Here is a 19,292-nt window from a genome sequence, read left to right on the forward strand (position 1 = left end):
TGCGTGAGCGCGGCGGGTCAGTCAGTCAGTGAGGCCGGCGGCGGGGAGCAGGGCCGGGCGGGGGGCGCCGCGGGGCCGGCCGCCATGAAGGGCAAGGAGCGCTCGCCGGCTAAAGCCAAGCGGTCGCGGGGCGGCGGCGGCGGCGAGGACTCGGCGTCCTCCTCCTCGTCGGCGCGGGGCGAGCGGAGCGGCAAGAAGCCGAGCGGCTCCGGCGGCTCCAACGGCAGCGGCGGGAAAGCGGCGGCGGCGGCGGCCTCCACCGAGAGCAACAGCGGGAGCAGCCGGCGCGGCCCGCACCCGGACAAGGCCGGCCGCGCCGGCAGCCGCGAGTACGAGGCCGGGGCGGCGGCGGCGGGCGGCGGCGGGGGCAGCCGGCACGGCTACAGCAGCAGCAGCAAAGCGGCGGAGCCATCGCGGAGCAGCAGCAGCCGCGGCGGCGGGGGTGAGTCCCGGGTGCCGGCGGCGGCCCCGTCCTCCTCCTCCTCCTCCTCCGAGCCGGGTGCCGGCGGGGAGTACAAGACGCTGAAGATCAGCGAGCTGGGCTCGGCGCTGAGCGACGAGGCGGTGGAGGACGGGCTCTTCCACGAGTTCAAGCGCTTCGGCGACGTGAGCGTCAAAATCAGCCGCCTCCCGCCGGGCACCGGGGCCCCCGACGAGCGCGTGGCCTTCGTCAACTTCCGCCGGCCCGAGGATGCCCGCGCCGCCAAACACGCCCGCGGCCGCCTCGTCCTCTACGACCGCCCGCTCAAAATCGAGGCTGTCTACGTCGGGGGTGGCGGAGGGAGCAGCCGGCGGCGCAGCAGCCGCTCCCCGGCGCTGCTGGACAAGGAGTCCCCCTACGGCACGACGGCCGTGGGAGTGGCGGCCGCGGCAGCCGCCGCTGTGCGGCACCCCCCGGCTGGGGCAACGCAGCGGGCCTTGTCGCCCGCCAGTAGCGGAGGAGCCCTGGGTTATCGAGACTACCGGCTGCAGCAGCTCGCCCTGGGCCGCTTGCCGCCTCCGCCCCCTCTGCCCAGGGAATTGGAGAGGGAGAGGGACTACGGAGGTTTCTACGAAGCGCGAGTGCGGCCGGCCTATGGGCTGGAGCGCGTGGCCGGTGTGGCGGCTGCCGGGGGCTTCCGCGGAGGAGGAGGGGGTGCCGGAGCAGCCGGTGAGGAGGAGATCAGCCCCGAGGACGACCAGAGAGCCAACCGCACGTTGTTTCTGGGCAACCTGGACATCACCGTGAGCGAGTCTGATTTACGCCGAGCCTTTGACCGTTTTGGGGTCATCACTGAGGTGGACATCAAAAGGCCAGGCCGTGGGCAGACCAGCACATACGGTTTTCTTAAATTTGAAAATCTGGACATGGCGCACCGGGCCAAGTTGGCCATGTCAGGAAAGGTGCTTCTACGCAACCCCATCAAGATTGGGTATGGTAAAGCCACTCCAACTACCAGGCTCTGGGTGGGCGGCCTTGGGCCCTGGGTGCCCCTTGCTGCCCTGGCCAGGGAATTTGACCGTTTTGGCACCATTCGCACTATTGATTACCGCAAAGGGGATTCGTGGGCCTATATCCAGTATGAGAGCTTGGACGCGGCACAGGCAGCGTGCACCCATATGCGTGGCTTTCCCTTGGGTGGGCCGGATCGCCGACTCCGCGTAGACTTTGCTGACACTGAGCATCGGTACCAGCAGCCCTACCTGCAGCCTCTGCCGTTGCCACCTCCTGCTCATTATGAGCTAGTGGCAGAGGCTGCTGCATTTGGGGCTCACCGGGGGGCCCCGCCAGATCCTCTTCGGGGGGCTCGGGACAGGACACCACCGTTGCTTTATAGAGACCGCGACAGAGACCTTTATTCTGAGACAGAGTGGGTGCCTCCGCCACCCCCTGTGCGGGATAGGAGTAATCGGGCAGCTGCCTATGACCCACTGGAAAGCCTAGATCGCCGTCGGGATGGTTGGTCCTTGGAGCGGGACCGGGGGGAGAGGGAGTTGGGCACTAGCAGTAGGGATCAGCCTAGGAAACGGAGACTGGCGGAGGATGGAGGCCGGCACTTGGACCGTTCTCCGGACAGTGAGCGCTCTTCTTCGTCCCGAAAGCGTCACTGTTTAGCCACAACCTCTCCCCCAGACCGCAGCCCTGAGCTTGTCGGAGGGCGGGAGCGCTATAGTAGTGACCCAGAACGCTCTTCCTCCCGTTTGCTCCTGTTGGAGCGGCCCTCGCCTATCCGGGAATCGCGCAGGGGAAGCCTAGAGCGAGGCCAGAATGAAAAACGCGACCGCAAGAATTCCGCTGAAAGAGAGCGGAAGCATCGCGCTTCTGCAGCAGCTGCTGCGCAGGAGTGCAAAAGTCCAGCCAAAAAGGATGAACGCGCTACGGAAGGAGGCGGTGGAGGGTCGCGGCTCAAACCTCCGCCTCAGAAGCAGCAGCAGGATGGAACGTCGCAGGCCGGGGGAGCCCCCAAGTTGTGCTTGGCTTGGCAGGGGATGCTTCTGCTGAAGAACAGCAACTTCCCGTCCAATATGCACCTGCTTCAGGGGGACCTCAGCGTTGCCAGCAGTCTCCTCGTGGAGGGAGCAACTGGGGGTAAAGTAGGTCAGCTCAAGATCACACAACGTCTTCGTCTGGACCAGCCCAAGCTAGACGAGGTCACTCGTCGCATCAAGGTGGCAGGTCCCAATGGGTATGCCATCCTTTTGGCTGTGCCTGGCACATCAGACAACCGCTCCTCATCTGGAGCTAGCGAGGCTGCCACCACCTCCACCCAGAGGCCGCTCAGGAATCTGGTGTCCTATCTAAAGCAAAAGCAGGCTGCTGGGGTGATCAGCCTCCCTGTGGGGGGCAACAAAGACAAGGAGAACAGCGGGGTCCTGCACGCCTTTCCACCCTGCGACTTCTCCCAGCAATTCCTGGACTCCACGGCCAAGGCGCTGGCCAAATCAGAGGACGACTATCTGGTCATGATCATTGTCCGTGGGGCATCCTAAGGCCCTTGTGTTCTGTACCCAACCCTGCCTACTCCTCCACACAGCCCCTCCAGCGTGTGCCAGGTGCTATGGGATACAGCCTTAGCCAGCCCTGTCATTATTTTAAATTAGATCTTTGTTTGTAGGTAACTTTCCCTGCCCGTTTTTCTGTTACTACATTTTTCTATAAAGTTAGAAGCCAGAAAGGTTGGTTAGCCATTAGTGTGAATAGGATATTGTGAGAATCCCTTCTCAGTGGGGATAGCAGGGAAGCTAGGCCTGCTTTGATTTACAAAAGAAAAGAGCAAGAGCTGGGGGGGGGGGTGGGGAACCAACAAACTCCCGCCTTTTTAATTTTGATTCGTGTCCTTTTTTCATTTCATATATTTTTAAAGCAAATTCAATAGCTTGTCCTCTAGAGTTACAAACCTAAAAGACCAGATTTAAAGCACTCGGTAGTTTAAATGGAAAACCACACACTTAACAGTGGACTGGTGTCAACTCATTTTTGAGTCATTGAAATTCTGTGAAGGCCTCAGGCCAGCAGCCCTTTGGCCTGACTGATCCCTTTCATCAGGAGCCTGAATGGTTTCCCTTTGAGTTGCATGGCTCAAGGTTGATTTCTTTCAGGTGGCTAGCACCTGCTCTTGGGTACACTGCAGAACATTAATTCCTTTATTGGGTCTTTGATAATTTCAGCCAGTCCACCAAAATGCATGCACTGAAAGGATGCTTTTTAACAGGTGTATTTCTCCTATTCCTCTGAGTTCTATTGTATCCCATGTATGCACTTTGGGTTTGTAGCAGTGACAATGTTTGGTGAATAGCTGAGGACTTTGTTACAAACCATGAATGTCTTGTGCTTACTCTCGTATGCAAGAAACAAGGAGGTGCTTTAAGAATAACTTTAGTTAATATTGTGGTTTTTTGTTTTTACTGCCTTTTTCAAAGAGTTGCAGGTACAGTGGGGTCTGGTTCCACAGTGCAAACTCTAAGCAAGTATGCGTCTCTCCAGAGATGGCTTTTAATTCTGTAATAATTTAATTACATAAAAGTTCTCATTATCATTTTACCTCTTTGTTAATAGCAAGAAACTGCTGTCTGCTAGAGACTTTTCAGGTACAGTACAGGGGGCATTACATGAGGTTTTTTTAGTCATCTGGACTAAAGTGTTTTAGCATCTTGAAGAGGTATTAGAAGTACCCCAAAGTGCTGTGATTTGATCTGTTGTTTATGATTCTATGAGGAAACGTTTACCTTTTTCAAAGAACTTGGTTCACTTTCTCTTGTGCTTTCCCCCCCTCAGTGGGCACTTTTCTCCAGTTACCTTGGACACCTTGCTAATACAGGCATTTATGAGGGAAGAAGGGATCTAAATCCCTGTTGTTCTGTTTTACAACTGAAAGGGGGTTGCAGCTAGCTTCTAAACCGAAGTGTAAATCTGACTATATCTACTTACACTTTAGAGGCCCTAAAATGTAATCTTGCACTTAAAACCAGAATGTAATCTTGCACTTAGCCGCGTTTTCAGAAACCTGGGCAATATAAAAGCGATGCTGCTTTGCTCAGTAGATCTTCCAGGATCTTCCTGGACAAGTGTTACAGGGCTGAGGGACAAGTTAATTTCTATTTCAACTTATGTGACAAAAAAATTCAAGCTCAAAATGCGGACTAGGTTGCTAATAGTATGTGAAGGAGGAGATGTCTTGAATGTATTTTATAGACACAACAATCGCTTTTCAGGTGTGACTATGCTTGCTTTAGATTCGCTATCGCCGACATAGGAAATTCTGCAATATTGCTTTCCATAGTCACTCTTCAGAGGAGTGCTCCAGTTCAAATGAGGTTTGATATCCTTTTTTCATTTTTTTTTTGACAAAAATGAGTAGATGTAACCCAGCCATTGTGGTGAACTTAAACGTGGCAGAATATCCTCAAAACAGGTTTTAGTGTTATAGCTACTTTTATTTCTGTATGGAAACGTATAAGCCTCATCTAATGCTCTTAAATGTTTGCGGGCGAAATCCAGGATTTCTGGATTGTTGTCCTTCAATGTGAATGTAACAGATATAGATGGCAGAATTCAGCTGTTCACCTTACTATTAACAATGAGAATTTTTGGAAATGACACCAATAATGCAAATAACTCTCTGTATGTTGTAGAAATACAGCATATTTACCACTTACTGCAAAGAATGTCTGTTTTAATTCCAGCAGGTGTCTATGTTGTGTGTTAGCATGTAATCAACGCTGCTGCTAACTCACTTTAAGTGTTTCTTGCATTTACAGTGAGTCTTTTTTATTGCGTTTGATGCCAGAGTCACTTGCAAGCGCAGAGGTTTAAAGGAAAGCAGCCTTTGTAACTTGAACCACTGGGAGTTCAAATCTTTCCAAAACCAAAAAAGAAGCACTAACCTTGTTTGTGTTCAACACTTAAACTTGCAAAGAACAGCGCTTGATGTGCTGATATGCAGTAGACACCTGTTTTTTTTTTTAAACTCGTAAAACTTGGGGTCAACACGGCTTATCCAAACTTAAAAGCAAATTTTTTTGACAGCTAGCTGGGGAGGCGTGGGAACCCTTTTGGAAAGAGCATCATGGGTACACTTCCATTGTTTCCTTGTAAAGTAGCAGTGGCTATATTTGCCACTGGCTTTTATGAGTCAAAACTGTGCTGCACTGGAGGGTGATACGGAACAGGCGAGGCTGTGTTTGACTCCAGGTTTTCTGGTCCTTTATTTAATGGAGTACCTGCTTCTTTAAATCTGGTTTATTTGTGGTTGCTGCTCTGTTTTGTAAGCAAGGATTTTAACACCCTTTGAGGGTACTTAATGTCAAAACATAGTTGACTGGCAACATTTTTTTTGCCGGCACTTAGTCACATGCTGCCATCAGGTCTAGTACAGCTTTGTTGGCTGTGCTTTTCTCTTAGGCTATGAAGCGTGCCCCATTGGAGTAACTGTCCACTAAAAGTCGTCTTGGCCAGGGCTGAATGCAAGTAGAAGTCCATATTTAATACCATTTCTGTATAGAGCAAAACAGATGTAGCAGACGTTAGCTCTCTAGTTATATTTGGCATTATGTCGCTCTAGTGAGAGCTCAGGATTTCTTCAAATGTTGTGTGCAGCTGATGTTCCTATATTTCATTAGTTACAGTTTATTGAATTAGTGTGGAAAAAGGATGTCCTTTTCCTGAATCATTTCATAGTTGTGCTTTATGCTCTGGGGGGAAAGAACCTCAAATGACTCATACTTTTGTTTAAGGTTTTAGGCTTTTTATTTGAAAACTTTACGCAACTTCCTTGGCTGCTAGCCAGTGGCTTTGTTTGCACTGGTCTAGTGTATGGTCTGCTGTTCGCTGACACTGCGGTGTGAGCACTGAGGTTACCTTAAACTATGGAAGTTTCAGACTCCTCAGTTACAAATAACGATGCATCATTGTGAGCATTGTAGAGGGAGAACAGAGATAGGTGCCAGATTGACAAAATGGTCCTACCCTTCCTTTTAAAAGGATGTTTAAGGACTGAAACTGCTTTGGAGACAACCTGCTCTGCCTCCTGTGGAGGGCAGAGAAGCGAGTGTGGAGATGTCTTGGATTTTTTTGGGAATCATCTGGTTGACGGTAACTGAGGTGAAAGTACTTAAGTATTAATGGGGAGGGTGAGCGAATCAAAATTGTGAGGATGGGCTCGAATGATCTGAGGACTGGCAGAAAGTTGCTTGGAATATCTTAGTTTCTGGCTTAGCTAAGAAAAGCAGTGTTGAGAGCAGTACTCCTAGTGAGTCTGCTGTCTGCCTGTTGAACAGACACAAGAGTGGAAGAAATCATTGCCGTGTGACTAGAGTTTTTGGGGTTCTTTCCCCCTTGTTTCCCTTTCTTTTTTTTTTTTTTTTAAATGACTTTCTCTGGATAACAGCGAAGGACAGATATTCCAATGAAATATAAACTTAATGATGAAATAATTTTGGTATTAGGCTTAAAGCAGACCGTATTGTTCTGAGGATGGTTAATTGAATATTCAACTTCATGCAGTTTTGTTTGTGTGAAAATGATGGATGAGAAATATTACTTGAATGGTAACAATTTTAAATTTTATTAGGTGTGTCTTTGATTTGACCTCTTCTACAATATTGGAGTTGTCTGCTGCTAGAGTTATGCAGCAAAATGAGAACAAAAGAGAAACTTGTAACACTACACTTCATATTTCTGTTGATAAGTTGCCTTCAGGAAATGTTCTTCGAGGAAAGTCAACTAAATTATTTATAATTCAGTTGGTTTTTCTCATGTTTAATTATTTTGATGCATCCTGTTAACTGTTAGGAAAGTTGAATAATCGTCGATACTGTAAGCCTAGTTTAACATTGGTCCACAAACAACACCTGCACTACTTGTTATGCATCTATACATAGAAGGTGACTTCATTTCAAGGTTTTGCGCCCGTGGGTGGTCTTGGTGCTTTTTGAAGTCCAAGTAGAATATTCAGAAAGGCCTTGTAGTTCTTTTATGTTCATCTGTATAATGTAGGGAGGGGAAAATCTGTTGTATACATTTGTACTGAAATAACATTTTCTTTCCTCCTGCAAGCAAAGCTGGTGGACTGCAGAAGACAACAGCATGGGATTCCAAGCTCTAATGGACCTTTGGGAAGAGAAGCTGTGGCTTGTGTGGAATTTACATGGGCCTCTTGATGGAAGAAAGCTTATCTGTTTAGTATTTGTGCATTTTACTAAAATGGCAGCTTAAAAAAAAAAAAAGTTGTGTATCTGCTATTGTGATGCCAATGCCCGTGTTTTAAGTGGAAAAAAAAAATGACCTCTTTGCTTTGTGCTGTGTACACAAGATTGCTGGAAAAGTAAAGGAATACCCTTTTTATGGCTCACACAGCTTAAAAGTAGCTGTCACTCAAACATGCGCTCACAGTTGAGCTGATTTTGTTTCATTCTAAATAAATTGTTTCTTTTGAGGAAAATGGTTTTTCTGCCTGGAAGTGAATTGACGACAAACGTTTGACCCCTTTGTTTGCAGCGGAGGGGTACTTGCTGCTGCGGCTCGATATTTGCTCTGATAGTTGTGGGTCTTGAGCAAGAAGCAGGGAGACCGACACTTTCGCGTTGACCAGCCTGTTGTACCAAATCTGAAGAATCTAGTTCGTTGTGTTGCTGTGGCACCCCCCTTTGGTTGCAGTGAAGGGGGTCACTTGCTGCTTTACTCCTCATCTTTACGAGGAAACGGTGCTGATGCTGGCATGCAAGAAGCAGGGAGGCACCCTGCGTCTCAGAACGGTGTACAAGTCTGGGGCTTCGCTGGTTCGAAGAGCTGGAGTTCCTGAATTTTAAGTTTCTGATTTATTTTGTTCACCCAACTTGTTTGGCTTTAGTTTTGATTTTTTTTTTTTAATTTTGAAGAAAAAAGTTTGAAATTGCTTTGAATCTTGCACGTAAACCTTTGCACCAAATTGCCTAAAGAAAAAGAGAAATGAGTCCTTAAAAATGTTTAAATGATGTTAATAAAGCCTTTCCTGACATACGTGAGGCGCTCCTCCATCTCCAGGGGCTTTGCAGCAGTTATGCAGTGATGGGTTTAGTTCTGGATGGATGAAGAGTTCCTGAGAGCTAGAGTTGGTAATTTAAAACCTTTGCGTTGGTTTCAGTGCCTTATTCTGACCAGTTTTGAAGCAAATGTTCCACACGCCTCGGATGTGCATGCACCCTGATCGTGTCCCAGGTACGACTGCATGTTTGCTTGCAGTCACCTCAATGTGTAGTACAGATTGTAAGAGGAAAAAATGGAGGCATCCCGAAAATATTGTGTGCTGTAGTTCCTGCATTATCCTGTATGGGGGCTCCTGAAGGCTGTTCCAGTACAGGAGTACAACTCCATGTTTGCTGCAGGAGACTTCGGGGCACATTTGACATCAGCAGAGACCAAGAGGAAGCTAACACTGCTGCATCGTTGGCTTCAGAAACCTCTCGTGTTATGCTTGCCGGTCTGTTAGAATTAACTAGTCGCTGTCTGCCACGCAGATGAAGACACCTTGAAATTGCAAGCTTGCCCTGATTGCCTTGACATACTTTAACCTTCTGTGGATTAAGAACCTAGTACTGTCCTGCAGCCATGCAGGCTGATTGCTAGGCAGCAGGTGCTTTTCTACAAAAGGATGCCATGGTTGTGCTCTGCGAGGTGTCTGTTCCTGGGGCAAACACCCGTTTAAATCCCTAAAACAGGTAAGGGGGTTGAAGAGATTGGACTGAATTGTGATGTAAACGGAGATGGTTTTGTTGTTCACCTTTTTCTCTTGAGAGTGTCTACTAACCTTTACTAACGTGTTCACTTGGGTCAAAGTGCCACTTCCATCCACTCTGGGGATGGGAGTGAAGGAACGAACTCTTTGGTGTTAGCATCTATGTTTGCTGCTGGTGTTCCCGTTAAGGAACACAAGGTTTCTCTCACCACCTGGTGCAAGATGCTGCTGCTCAAGTAAAACTCCAGGTGTTCAGCTTGCCAAGCTCGAGAGCTGGTGGGTTTTTTTTTTTTTTTTCTGAGTTCACGAACTGCTTGAATTAACACCAGCTTAACCTGAAACTGCCTGTAACTTTGTGTATATGGATATGGAAGCCAAGCTGATGACTAGGCAAAGCTACTTGTGTATGTCCATGGTATGTTGGCATTATTTAAGCTGTGTGTTACGAATGGGAATGTTTTTAGATACTGCTGGTAATGAGAAGAGGGAAGTGGATAAGGGGAGACTCTTGAGATGGACTGTTCTTCCAGAAGCTGGTCTCTATTGTAGTTAAAAGTTTGTATTTTTGCAATGTCCTATTTCATGTGCTGTCGAGATCTGATCTCTGAATGTGGTATCGTTTGAAATGTCATACAAAAGGTTTGGGGCTTATAGTAATAATGGGAGGCATGTTTGAACCTCTTCTCCTCTAACTCACAGGGCGTTTAATGCCAAGAGGAGATGAGTGATCTGTTAGTAGAACACAAAGAAAGGAGGTGCTTTCAGAAAGCTGGTTAGCTACTTGGCTGTGTATCTCAGGGGTTGGGCACTCTCCCACCTTTTGGGTATGCTTCAACTTGTTGCGTTATGGCAAATAGGGCTGGTGGTGGTTGTTCCAGAAAAGGTCCTTGTCTCTGACTCAGAATTTACTGTGTGTTTAATCAAGAGATTGTTTCCAGTCTCCTATATGCTACATATTTGGGTGACTTGTAGGTATTTTTGAGATGGTTGGTGTAGGATGGTTCTCCTATGGCTGCTCTGTAATAGCAAGTTATTTTTTTAATGTGCTTTGTCTGCCCCTCTGCCTTCTGGATTGGTTAGAGGGATGCTTTACCAGCCAGTTATATCTATGTTTTTGTTAAAGCTAGTCTCTTTTAAGGGTTAACAGTGCTCTGTGCTCTATATGCATCATATTAATTTGGTTAATGAGACTTCAGGCAAGCAATCTGGGGAAAATGGATTTTTAAAGAGAACAGTTTAATTAACTGCACTGCAGTGTAAAGTGATGCAAGTGGATTAGATGGGAAACTGGTTATTTGAATTCACACATTTTCTAGAATTGTGCTTTTTACCAGCTACAGCTGAATTATAACTAAGTTTGATACGTCAGATGGCCCAGATTCTGCTTATAGCTAATAGCAAGATGATGTTTGCATAGTGCTGCTAGTTTATTATAAAATGGCAAACGCTCTTTGAGGATGTGTTCTCACGGTGTGTCCTGGTGTGAGCCTATTAGGCAAGTCGTCTGCAAAAGGGTTAGGGAAAGAAGTGGAAAATATCTTTGGCTGATCTCTTTGTAATTTCTGTTGTGTCCGCTTCTGTTATTGTCTGCTAGCCATGTGCCTGAGTTTAATTCTAGTTTGCCTGAGAACTGGGTGAGGAGAACGCTTAAGACTCAGGAAGCTGTGGAGGGGCTTGGTCAGCTGTACCCTGTGTGATGGGTTACTTGGAGCTGATGAATTGAAGTCTGGGCCCTGTGTAAGAGCCTACTGGCATTGGTCCTACTTGTCTGCGCTCTGATGAAGTAGAGGTGTCTTTAGCAGGAAGAAAATGCAAGTGTGAGGTGGCATACGTTCTTCTGTTTTGACAAACCTGTGTGTCTTACTCCAGCCATTAAACGTGGCTGAAGAATTGCGGTATGGGTGCTGACATGATTGCGTTGCTGTGGGTTAACGGGTTACTGCCTCTCAGCTGAGCTCTGCACACTGTGCCCATGCTTTGGTTTTAAGCGAGGGTGTTTTGTCCTGGGATTAGGAGGGGTTGTATGTGCATGTGGTTGCCTTCCACAGATGAGCTGATGAGCCGTAAGTTAATTGTGGGTGACAGATATCTCATCACTCGTTTCCCTGCCTTGACCTTCATACCGAGGTCTGCAATCTGATCTTAAGATCAGTCTATAGATTTTTAACTCAGTTTTAGCTCTCTTCAGTATCTCCTGTACTCAGATACAGTGATAGATCAGGCCTACTTTTTGGCGGCGTGTACTAATTAATCTAGAGGGAGCGCTGTGTGAGATCTTGAATTGGCCGTTTTCCCTGTAACCTCTGCAATTTGTAACGAGCGAGCATTTAGGTACGTGAGTCTGTATCTTCTTTCACCTGAAAGTGCTGTGCTTCAAGCCTATCAGATTAGGAATTTAGTATGCCTCAGGACCCCATTTAGGGCACGGAAGGATTTCTGGTCATTGAAACCCGTGTCATTGAACAGGCTGTTCCAAAGTTTCATGAAGGTTATGGCTAAGATCTGGCTGCTGGTAGAAGGGAATTGCCCTGTGGATGGTGCTGCTCTTTGCGGTCCACTTGGCCAAGGGATTGCTCTTGGTTCTTGACTTCAGTATAAGCAGGCTAGGTCTGTGAGCAGAGCTGGGCGTTTCAGTTCAGTGAACCAGCACCTTTGTCAGCCTTGACAGAGCTTTGGTGGAAGATGAACTCTTGAACCGCAGTAACTGCCGTAGCCGAGGCACGCGAGGAGGGCGCAGCGAGGAAGGGTACGCTGTTGTTTCCTGTGCTGCTCCTCTTAGTGGATGAATAAAAGGCTGCCTTTTTCTCATCTGCCACCCCAACCGTCTTTCTATTGCACTAAGATGGATTTCAAAAGAAGTTGGAATAGCCGCGTTCCTGACTGTCAGATAGCTTTTAACAAGTGCCTCAGCCGTTTCTCGTTTCAAAGACAATCGGGGCAGAAGAGGCCCGTACCTTCTAGCAGCAGGCTGAGATGTTAGTGGTGCTCGTTGAGCTCTGGAGAACCTGGTTGTAGATGCTGCATCCGTGAGACTTGCCCTCCCCTTGGCCGTTTTGTCCATAGCTCCCTTTCACTGCTCAGCTAAACGCTTGAGGGGTTAGAGAAGATTTATTTGAGCTGCGTTAGTCACTTGAGTGTCATAAAAATGCCCTTTGGCTCTTCCAAGCCCGAGTGTGGTCCTTGCCCTGTCTCGCCATGTGAGACGTACCTGTTGGGGAAAGTTTGTAAAAGTCCAGTGATGACTTAGGAGGCAAAGTCTCTAAATCACTTTGGAAATGGCGACTTTGACCCATGAATTACTCCTCTTTTGAAAGCCTTCTGTGGGCTTGAACAAGAGTTGTTGATCTTTGTGGTCACCACAGACTCAGAAAGAAACTTTTCAAGTGAGGATCAGGCTCTATCAATCGGTATCTTAAAGCTAAGACTTCTGGGAGGCTTTTCAAATGTCTCCATCTTAATTGTTCCCATTAGGTTAGATGATAAATCCCTATCAACGTCAGTGAAAATAGCTACGCCACCTTTGAACGTGTGTTTTTAAAAAAAAAACTCATGTTTTGGGGAGGCTTTCATCTGTCCAGAAGTAAATCTTCCTCACTGAGGCTTTGCTGAATTTCAGTGCAATAACTTTCTGTAGCCCATATCCAAATGGTTGGAGAGACTCGGCTCTAGGAAGTGTTCCAGGCAGGGAGGGAAACAAACACCAAAGGAAAAAAAAAGCCGAATGTTCTTGTTATCAGCGTGTGTAAGGACAAGTAAACAGTCAAAACCGCACACGGTATCTGCCAGACGGGTGAAGGAAGAACAGCCTTGCTTCCTGTTGCTGGAAGGCCGTGTTGTCATATCCTTACTGAGCTGGTTTAAATTGCTTTTTGCTTTGTTCCTCTGAGCGAGGGTAAAAGCAGGAACCTCAGAAGCATAGTTAGATGAGGCCCCTAATTTGGGGTGTGTTGTACATCTCCATAAAAAAAGAAAGACGACTGGTGTCCATTTAGCCATTAGGAAGTGTTGTTATTCTTTAAACCATCCTCCGAATTACGTAGACTCTGTTTTGGCATGTAATGAAACCAAGGCACCGAGAAGCAGACAACCCGAGATCGTAGGTGGTGGGATTAAACTGAAAAACTCCTGACTTGCATCCTTTTCGCAGCCTGCCAGACCAGGCTGCCTTCGAGTGGCTTGGTCAATCTTGGTCAGCTCTAGCAATTCGCACAGCTCTTGTCCACGTGAGAAAAAAGACTGAAATTATTTCAGACTGCCTCTTGGAGTGGATTTTACTCTGCGATAAAGATCATTGCTTATTATGTGATAAACATCAGGATCGGCTTTCTCTGCGTTTAGAGCCTTAGGTTATCAGCAGCCAGCATCTGCGAGGAGTAATGTGCAAGCCCTAGATGTGGTTATTAGGGTTTTCTTGGGGAAGGGAGGCAAAATATGTAGAGTGGCAAGGAGAAGGGCTTCTTTTGTGTAGTGAGGAATGAATGGCTAAAGTCATGTTTTAAAATCTCTGCCCTGACTTTTGATGGCCCAAAGTAGGTTTTCACAGTTACAGAAGCAGGAAGGGAAACCTACAGCTGATACCAGGGCCCTAAAAAGCACATGACAGCTGTGCTTTTATATCGAATAATTCCAGTCTGAGCTAACGATTTATGAAGTATGCTTTTTAGTGTGATCTCCGATTACCCTGACTTCCATAGCTCTTACAGAAAGAGTTGAAAAACTCTCAACAGCTTTTTATCCTGGCTGATGCAAAATCAGCTGGAGCTGGGTTAAGGTCCAACAGGTGCACGCAGCATAAATCCATCTCCTCGAAATACCTTTCGCAGGCTCTTGGCAGTGCTTTGGGAAGCAGGAAGGAGCAGGATTTGACCGGGCTGCAGTGAGTGATCTCGTGTGGAAGCTGGTTTCGATCAGGAATGAGATGGCAGTGAAGTGTGAGTTATCTTGTATCGCTTCTCTCTGATCTTTGGCCAGAGACCTGTAGCTCCTAGGCTGCGCTGCCCAACTGTGCTTGGGCACCAGTAGCTGATTAGTTCTTAACTGCAGCATCATTTCCTAGAATTTCTCACTGGACAAACCGAGTTCATGTTTTGTTCTGCCCTTCCTCATCTTGTGCTAATTTTAAGCAGGAATCAGGCTGCGAGTTTCCTTTCTTATTGTTACTAAGAAAAAATTTTATCTAAATAAAGTAGGCTTTTTCAGAGGCGCTCAAGGGGGTTAGGCTAGCTTTCTGTGAGAACAAAATGAGTGTTGGATGCTGTTTCATTAGGCTTCTTGTATTCAAACAAAAAAAAAAAAGAAATTTAATTGCTCAGGTATATCGCCAGTGAGCTTTGCTATCCAGCATGTAGCTGTATGTTTTGAAGACATCTTTGTTTGCTCTCGGTACCATCTTCCTGGCACTAATTTGAGAAAGTTTTGCTGTGTGTGGTTTTTTTTTCTTTTTTTTTTTTTCCTTGTCTCTAATCAAAGTCCCTTAGGTAACATGCTTCCAAATCTCATTTTTTCATCCATATAAAAACTCGATGCCACTTGCTTCGGAGGTTATCCACAAGACACTGCATGTGCAAACACTGAGCTTGGGGCGGTGGGATGTTACATTGAATGATTCAAGATAGAGAGCCAAGTTTGTTGTTAGTTTTATGAGGGCTTTTTTTTTAATATATACAAATTAGGGTATTTTTTTTTCTCAGAATGATCTCTAGTGGCTTGTTAGCAGTTTCTTTCCAACACAAAGCAAGTACCGAGATGATGCCTGAGCAGTACGTGCAGGTCAGGAAGCATGAGGGAGTGCAATCTTCTGCCGTTCACCCTTGTCTTTCTCAGGAACAGGAAGGAGGGAGGTCTGAGAGGGCACCGGGTGTTAAGTAAAGCTATTTCTGTGCTGAAGATCGTCTTAAGCCACTGCTGCTCATTTTCCCTACTCCCCGCCCCCCCCCCCCCCATTCTGCAGTTAAGTCAGGGCACAGGCACAAAGGGAATTACAGCTACATTTCTGTAAACTTGCTTTTTTCCTGGCAAACCCTGCTTTAGCGTTTATCCTAACGGCATACAATGCTGCTTGCTGTGCAGAAACGGCCTTCTGAAGTTTTATGCCAGATGACTTCAACAGGATGGAAAACCTTCCTCCAGGCAGATGTTCTCCTCATCGTTGTTTCTCTAACGCGTGTGTTGTGTGTACTTTGCAAGTAAATAAGTGGCTTGAGTTTTTGGAGCTGCGGGAAAGCTAAAGCATCCGTTCTGTGCTTGCCTTCCCAGCGAAAGGTGTGAGAAGAGAGAGAAACGCATCTGACCACTGGAGATTACCCTGAGACTACTGGGTCATAAAGGAAAAAAAGGCTTGAAGTCTCTGCTCCTCGCTCCGCTGCAATTTGATGGTAGGATTGTGCTCAGGGCAGCTGGGAGCACTTGTGGGGTTTTGCAGAAGCAGTGGTGGGGATTGTTTCCCTTGAGCTCTTTTGACAGATAAGAGGAGGCGATCAAAAACACTGTGCAATCGGGGCTTGAGAAACATACCTTGCCTATGCAGAATATTTCTGGAGGCAAATGCTAAAGCCAGCTGGTAGTACCCGTCTGTGGGGTAAGATGCCATGGGACACAGGAACTCCTGAGCTGGTTGCTCTTTTGCAGAGGGAGACAGAGGGTGCAAGCACTTTGGAGAACCATTTTTCTAAATAAGGGAAGGAGAGCAGTGGCAGGTGTTACTCTGATGAAGAGCACAAGCGAGGAGAACAGGGGAGCGCTCTCTTCCTTAAAAACCCTGAGGTTTTGAAGGGAGCCCATTTGTCGGAGCAGATGGGTGGAAGGTCTGTCATGCCACATCCCTTTGGGAGTTGTTTCCTGGTGGCAAGCGAGCTGAAAATGTAGCAGTGCTTGTGTTGAAATTAGGACAGCGTTGATGAGAAGGGGCTTATTTCGGGGGAGAGGAAGGAAGAGATTAGAGCATGAAGACAGGTGCTGTAAATCATGCAGTGTGAGATCAGCGCGGGGGTGTGTGGATGTGGTGCATTAGCCCTCTTCATCCAGGGGTTGGTTTGCTCACTGCACTGTTAGATAGCTAAAAGCGCTGCTGAGCTCAAATGTGTGTTAGAGAGATGCAGAATTTGGGGCTTTTTGAAGCTTCCAGTTTGGAAAACCTGAAGGCAAGCCTAAGCTATTAAAGCCTGAATAGTCCCTATTACAGCAGCAGAAGCATGCTGCTGGTCCTTAATTTGTTCAGTAGGAGCGTGATGAACCGAAATATTTCGGCAGGCAAAAACTTAATTTGCAAATGAGAGCTTCATCCCTCCTAGAGAAGATCTTAGCTGAACGCTTAGTGCAAGACTAGCTTGAGACAAATTACACGGTACCCGCTCCTCTCCCAGTGTCTTAAATGCCTCATAAATAGTATTTTTATAATTAAACCCCAGTTGCTTGGAAAATGACCTGCTAGAGATCATCTTGTGGATGCAAGTATTAAATGATACAACTGAATCACAATGTGGTATTTGAAGCAATGGTTAGGAAGGAAAAGGGCTATTTCTGAAGCATTTGTTGCCCGTGGATTTCTGCAGGAGTTAGAGGAAGCTGTGAATAGGCAGAGCTTTGAAAAATTAGGCACTTTGTAGCATTTATATTCCCCATCTACTGCAAATTCAAAGTTAAATATTTTCTAGTTTAAGCATGCACAGTTCCGTTGGAATCGTTTAGTTGCAAGACTGCTGAATTTGGCCCATTATCTCGGAATGAATTTTTTTGCCTGCAGCAATGTCTCAGCTCCTTAATACTGTTGTAATGTTCTGTAGCTTTTTATTGAACATATACCATTTTAATTTCGTGCTTGAAATAACCCATTGGACAGTTTAAATGAACGCTTCTATGAGGAAACAATTCTCTTCATGTTAAAAAAAAAAATCATGCCAGTGGCTGAAATTATTGCCATGTTAGAAGAAAAAAAACCCCTGCAATATCTCAGATTTTTCTAATAAATTCAAATAGCTGGTGATAATGCAAAAGTTGAAGCCTCTATACTGGGCAGAAAACCAAAACAGCTGTATTACATCTTGCCCATCCAAACTGAATGTAAAAGAAGCTGGCTGAATGCAGGCGTAGCATTTGCTGCCGGGCTCCGAAAGCTGCCTTCACGTGCTCATCAACTGCCAGAGAGTTATTTGACAGATGAGGAGAAGGGGGGATGAGTCTCTGATGAGGCATGCTCCTTTAACCCGTGGTTTTGCAAGACTTTTAGAGCTAGAGGCAGCACGGCCTGGTACGGGGCGCTCCTGCAAGGTATTTTGGATCCAGTTTTTCTTCATAGTTCAGCAACCTGCCTCGTTTGTGATCCCAGATGCTCTTCTGTATCTATTGCCTTTGCTGTCCTTTGTTTTAATTAGGTAGTACAGTCTTGGGAGCGGGGAATTATATCTGATGTGCTGAATGTAATACAAAGAGTCCTATTTTTATATTATTGTCTGTTTGCCATATTGAAGTACTGGCTTTAATTAGAATTGCTTTTTGGTTCCAGGTCACCTGTGCTGTGACAGATGACACCGTGCCCAGGGTGGTCAGGAGAGCTAGCAGTCCCTGTGCAGAGTCCTCACAGAAAACAGGTTTTTGTGGAACTACTGTGGTTTTTGTGTCCTTTGCAAAGTTTACACGTTCTCGCTCTTTGTGCTCTCTTTGCATCCCTCCCCAGTGATAATGAATTCATAGCGGAATATAATAAGCTAAAACCTCTTGCTGTGTTTCTGAGGACCTTGGCTACCTCATCCCAAAAGGTCTGTCAGCCTCGCTCGCTCTCGCTGGCTAGGACAGCTGGAGGGATGGCTGTGAATTGCAGAGAGGGAGCTGTAATGTAGAACAGAACCAGCGCAGGGGGATTAAATCTGAAAGACAAGGGACAGGAGCAAAGAAGTTTGCCAAAGTGAAGCCCATGTCCTTCTAGGTCACGGGCGTTATTCATTCCTGTTGAATAAAGCTTTATGCTACGTATTTCTCAGGTCGCTTTAATCACACATGCAGTAGAAACATCTAGATGTACTAACTTTTAATCTGACATCTACAAATTTTAATTTTTGCCACTGTTTTTATTTCCTGGTGCAGAAGGTCTGTGCTAGCGATCGCTTTCTGATCATGGATGCAAGTCAAAGATAATCCTTTAAAATTTCCATTGCGGCAGGATCTCTTCAGCCAAGCGTGGTAACTTTGTTGAGGTTGTCTTTTTTTAGCTTCCATTTCTGGGCCAAAGGCTCAAAGAAGAAGGAAATAGGTGAGATGAGAGCACAGGCTCCAGCAAAGAGGAAAGAACAGACATATGTCTGAGTGTAGTCATGCAGCCACCCTGGAGGAGAAAAGATTGTTACTAAAGCTGTTGGACTTTCTCGCAGAAATCATGGGAGGTGGGTGGGAAGGAAAGGATGTGTGTTCTCATTAAAGAATTCCTCAGATGTTTTCTTTAGGTTCCCTTAACTCTTCATGAATCTTTGTTGCTGGGGAGCATTTCCAGCTGATGCATGAAAAGTTAAGACCATTGCCATTGGTGCGATAAGCAAACTTGTAGGACGTTCTTGCTCGGACAGAGAGAGAAAAGGAGCTGATGCCTCCTGATCTTTGTAGTGGACATACCTGATTGCATTTCATCCTTGACTTCTCTTTTCCTGGTTTAAATGAGTGGGTCAGAAGTTGCTGCAGCTAATGGTGAGGTCCCATGGGACTAATGAGATTACTTGCATGTGTTTGTGTTTACAACATCTGGACTACAATCTCCAGATCCTCCAGGCCTGCCTTCTTGTGAGCAGACCCGATTTAGTGCAACCTCTCTAATATGAGAGATCCCAGACCTGGTGCTTGAAATGAACTTGCTTAAAAGTAAACCTTGGAAATGCTCAATTAAAAGGAAAACCTGAACTCCATAAAGACTCAGGAGTCTACATGGGGGCAGATCACCTTTTAAAATGACCTAGTATTCAAGTGTTGTGTTTGTTATAGCATGTAATCTAGTTACCTCGACAATTTTAAATACGGATGTTTGCTTAGTTTCAAACTAAAATATGTGAAGTGATGAGAGTTGCTGCTGCACATAATCAAAAACATAATATGCTTTCAAATCTAGCATAAGCAAATTGA

At 46.4% G+C, this 19,292-nt stretch overlaps 2 protein-coding genes across 4 annotated transcripts in view; one reads left to right on the forward strand and one right to left on the reverse strand.

The window, feature by feature from the left end:
* On the forward strand, positions 1–7,919 carry RBM15 (RNA binding motif protein 15). The gene has a single exon (XM_068918475.1). The coding sequence runs from the start codon at positions 85–87 to the stop codon at positions 2,968–2,970; it is 2,886 nt and encodes a 961-aa protein (XP_068774576.1). The 5' UTR covers positions 1–84; the 3' UTR covers positions 2,971–7,919.
* SLC16A4 (solute carrier family 16 member 4) overlaps positions 7,672–19,292 on the reverse strand; it is a 22,719-nt gene continuing 11,098 nt past the window's right edge. The window contains exon 9 of one of the 3 annotated variants that reach the window (XM_068918477.1): positions 7,672–18,507. In XM_068918477.1, coding sequence (XP_068774578.1) covers positions 18,353–18,507 — 155 coding nt within the window. In that variant the 3' untranslated portion in view covers positions 7,672–18,352. The remainder of the gene's footprint in view (positions 18,508–19,292) is intronic. The other 2 variants (XM_068918478.1, XM_068918476.1) reach the window with 2 other exon arrangements.

This window comes from Struthio camelus, chromosome 24 (assembly GCF_040807025.1).
Source record: "Struthio camelus isolate bStrCam1 chromosome 24, bStrCam1.hap1, whole genome shotgun sequence".
Classification (NCBI taxonomy): Eukaryota; Metazoa; Chordata; class Aves; order Struthioniformes; family Struthionidae; genus Struthio; species Struthio camelus.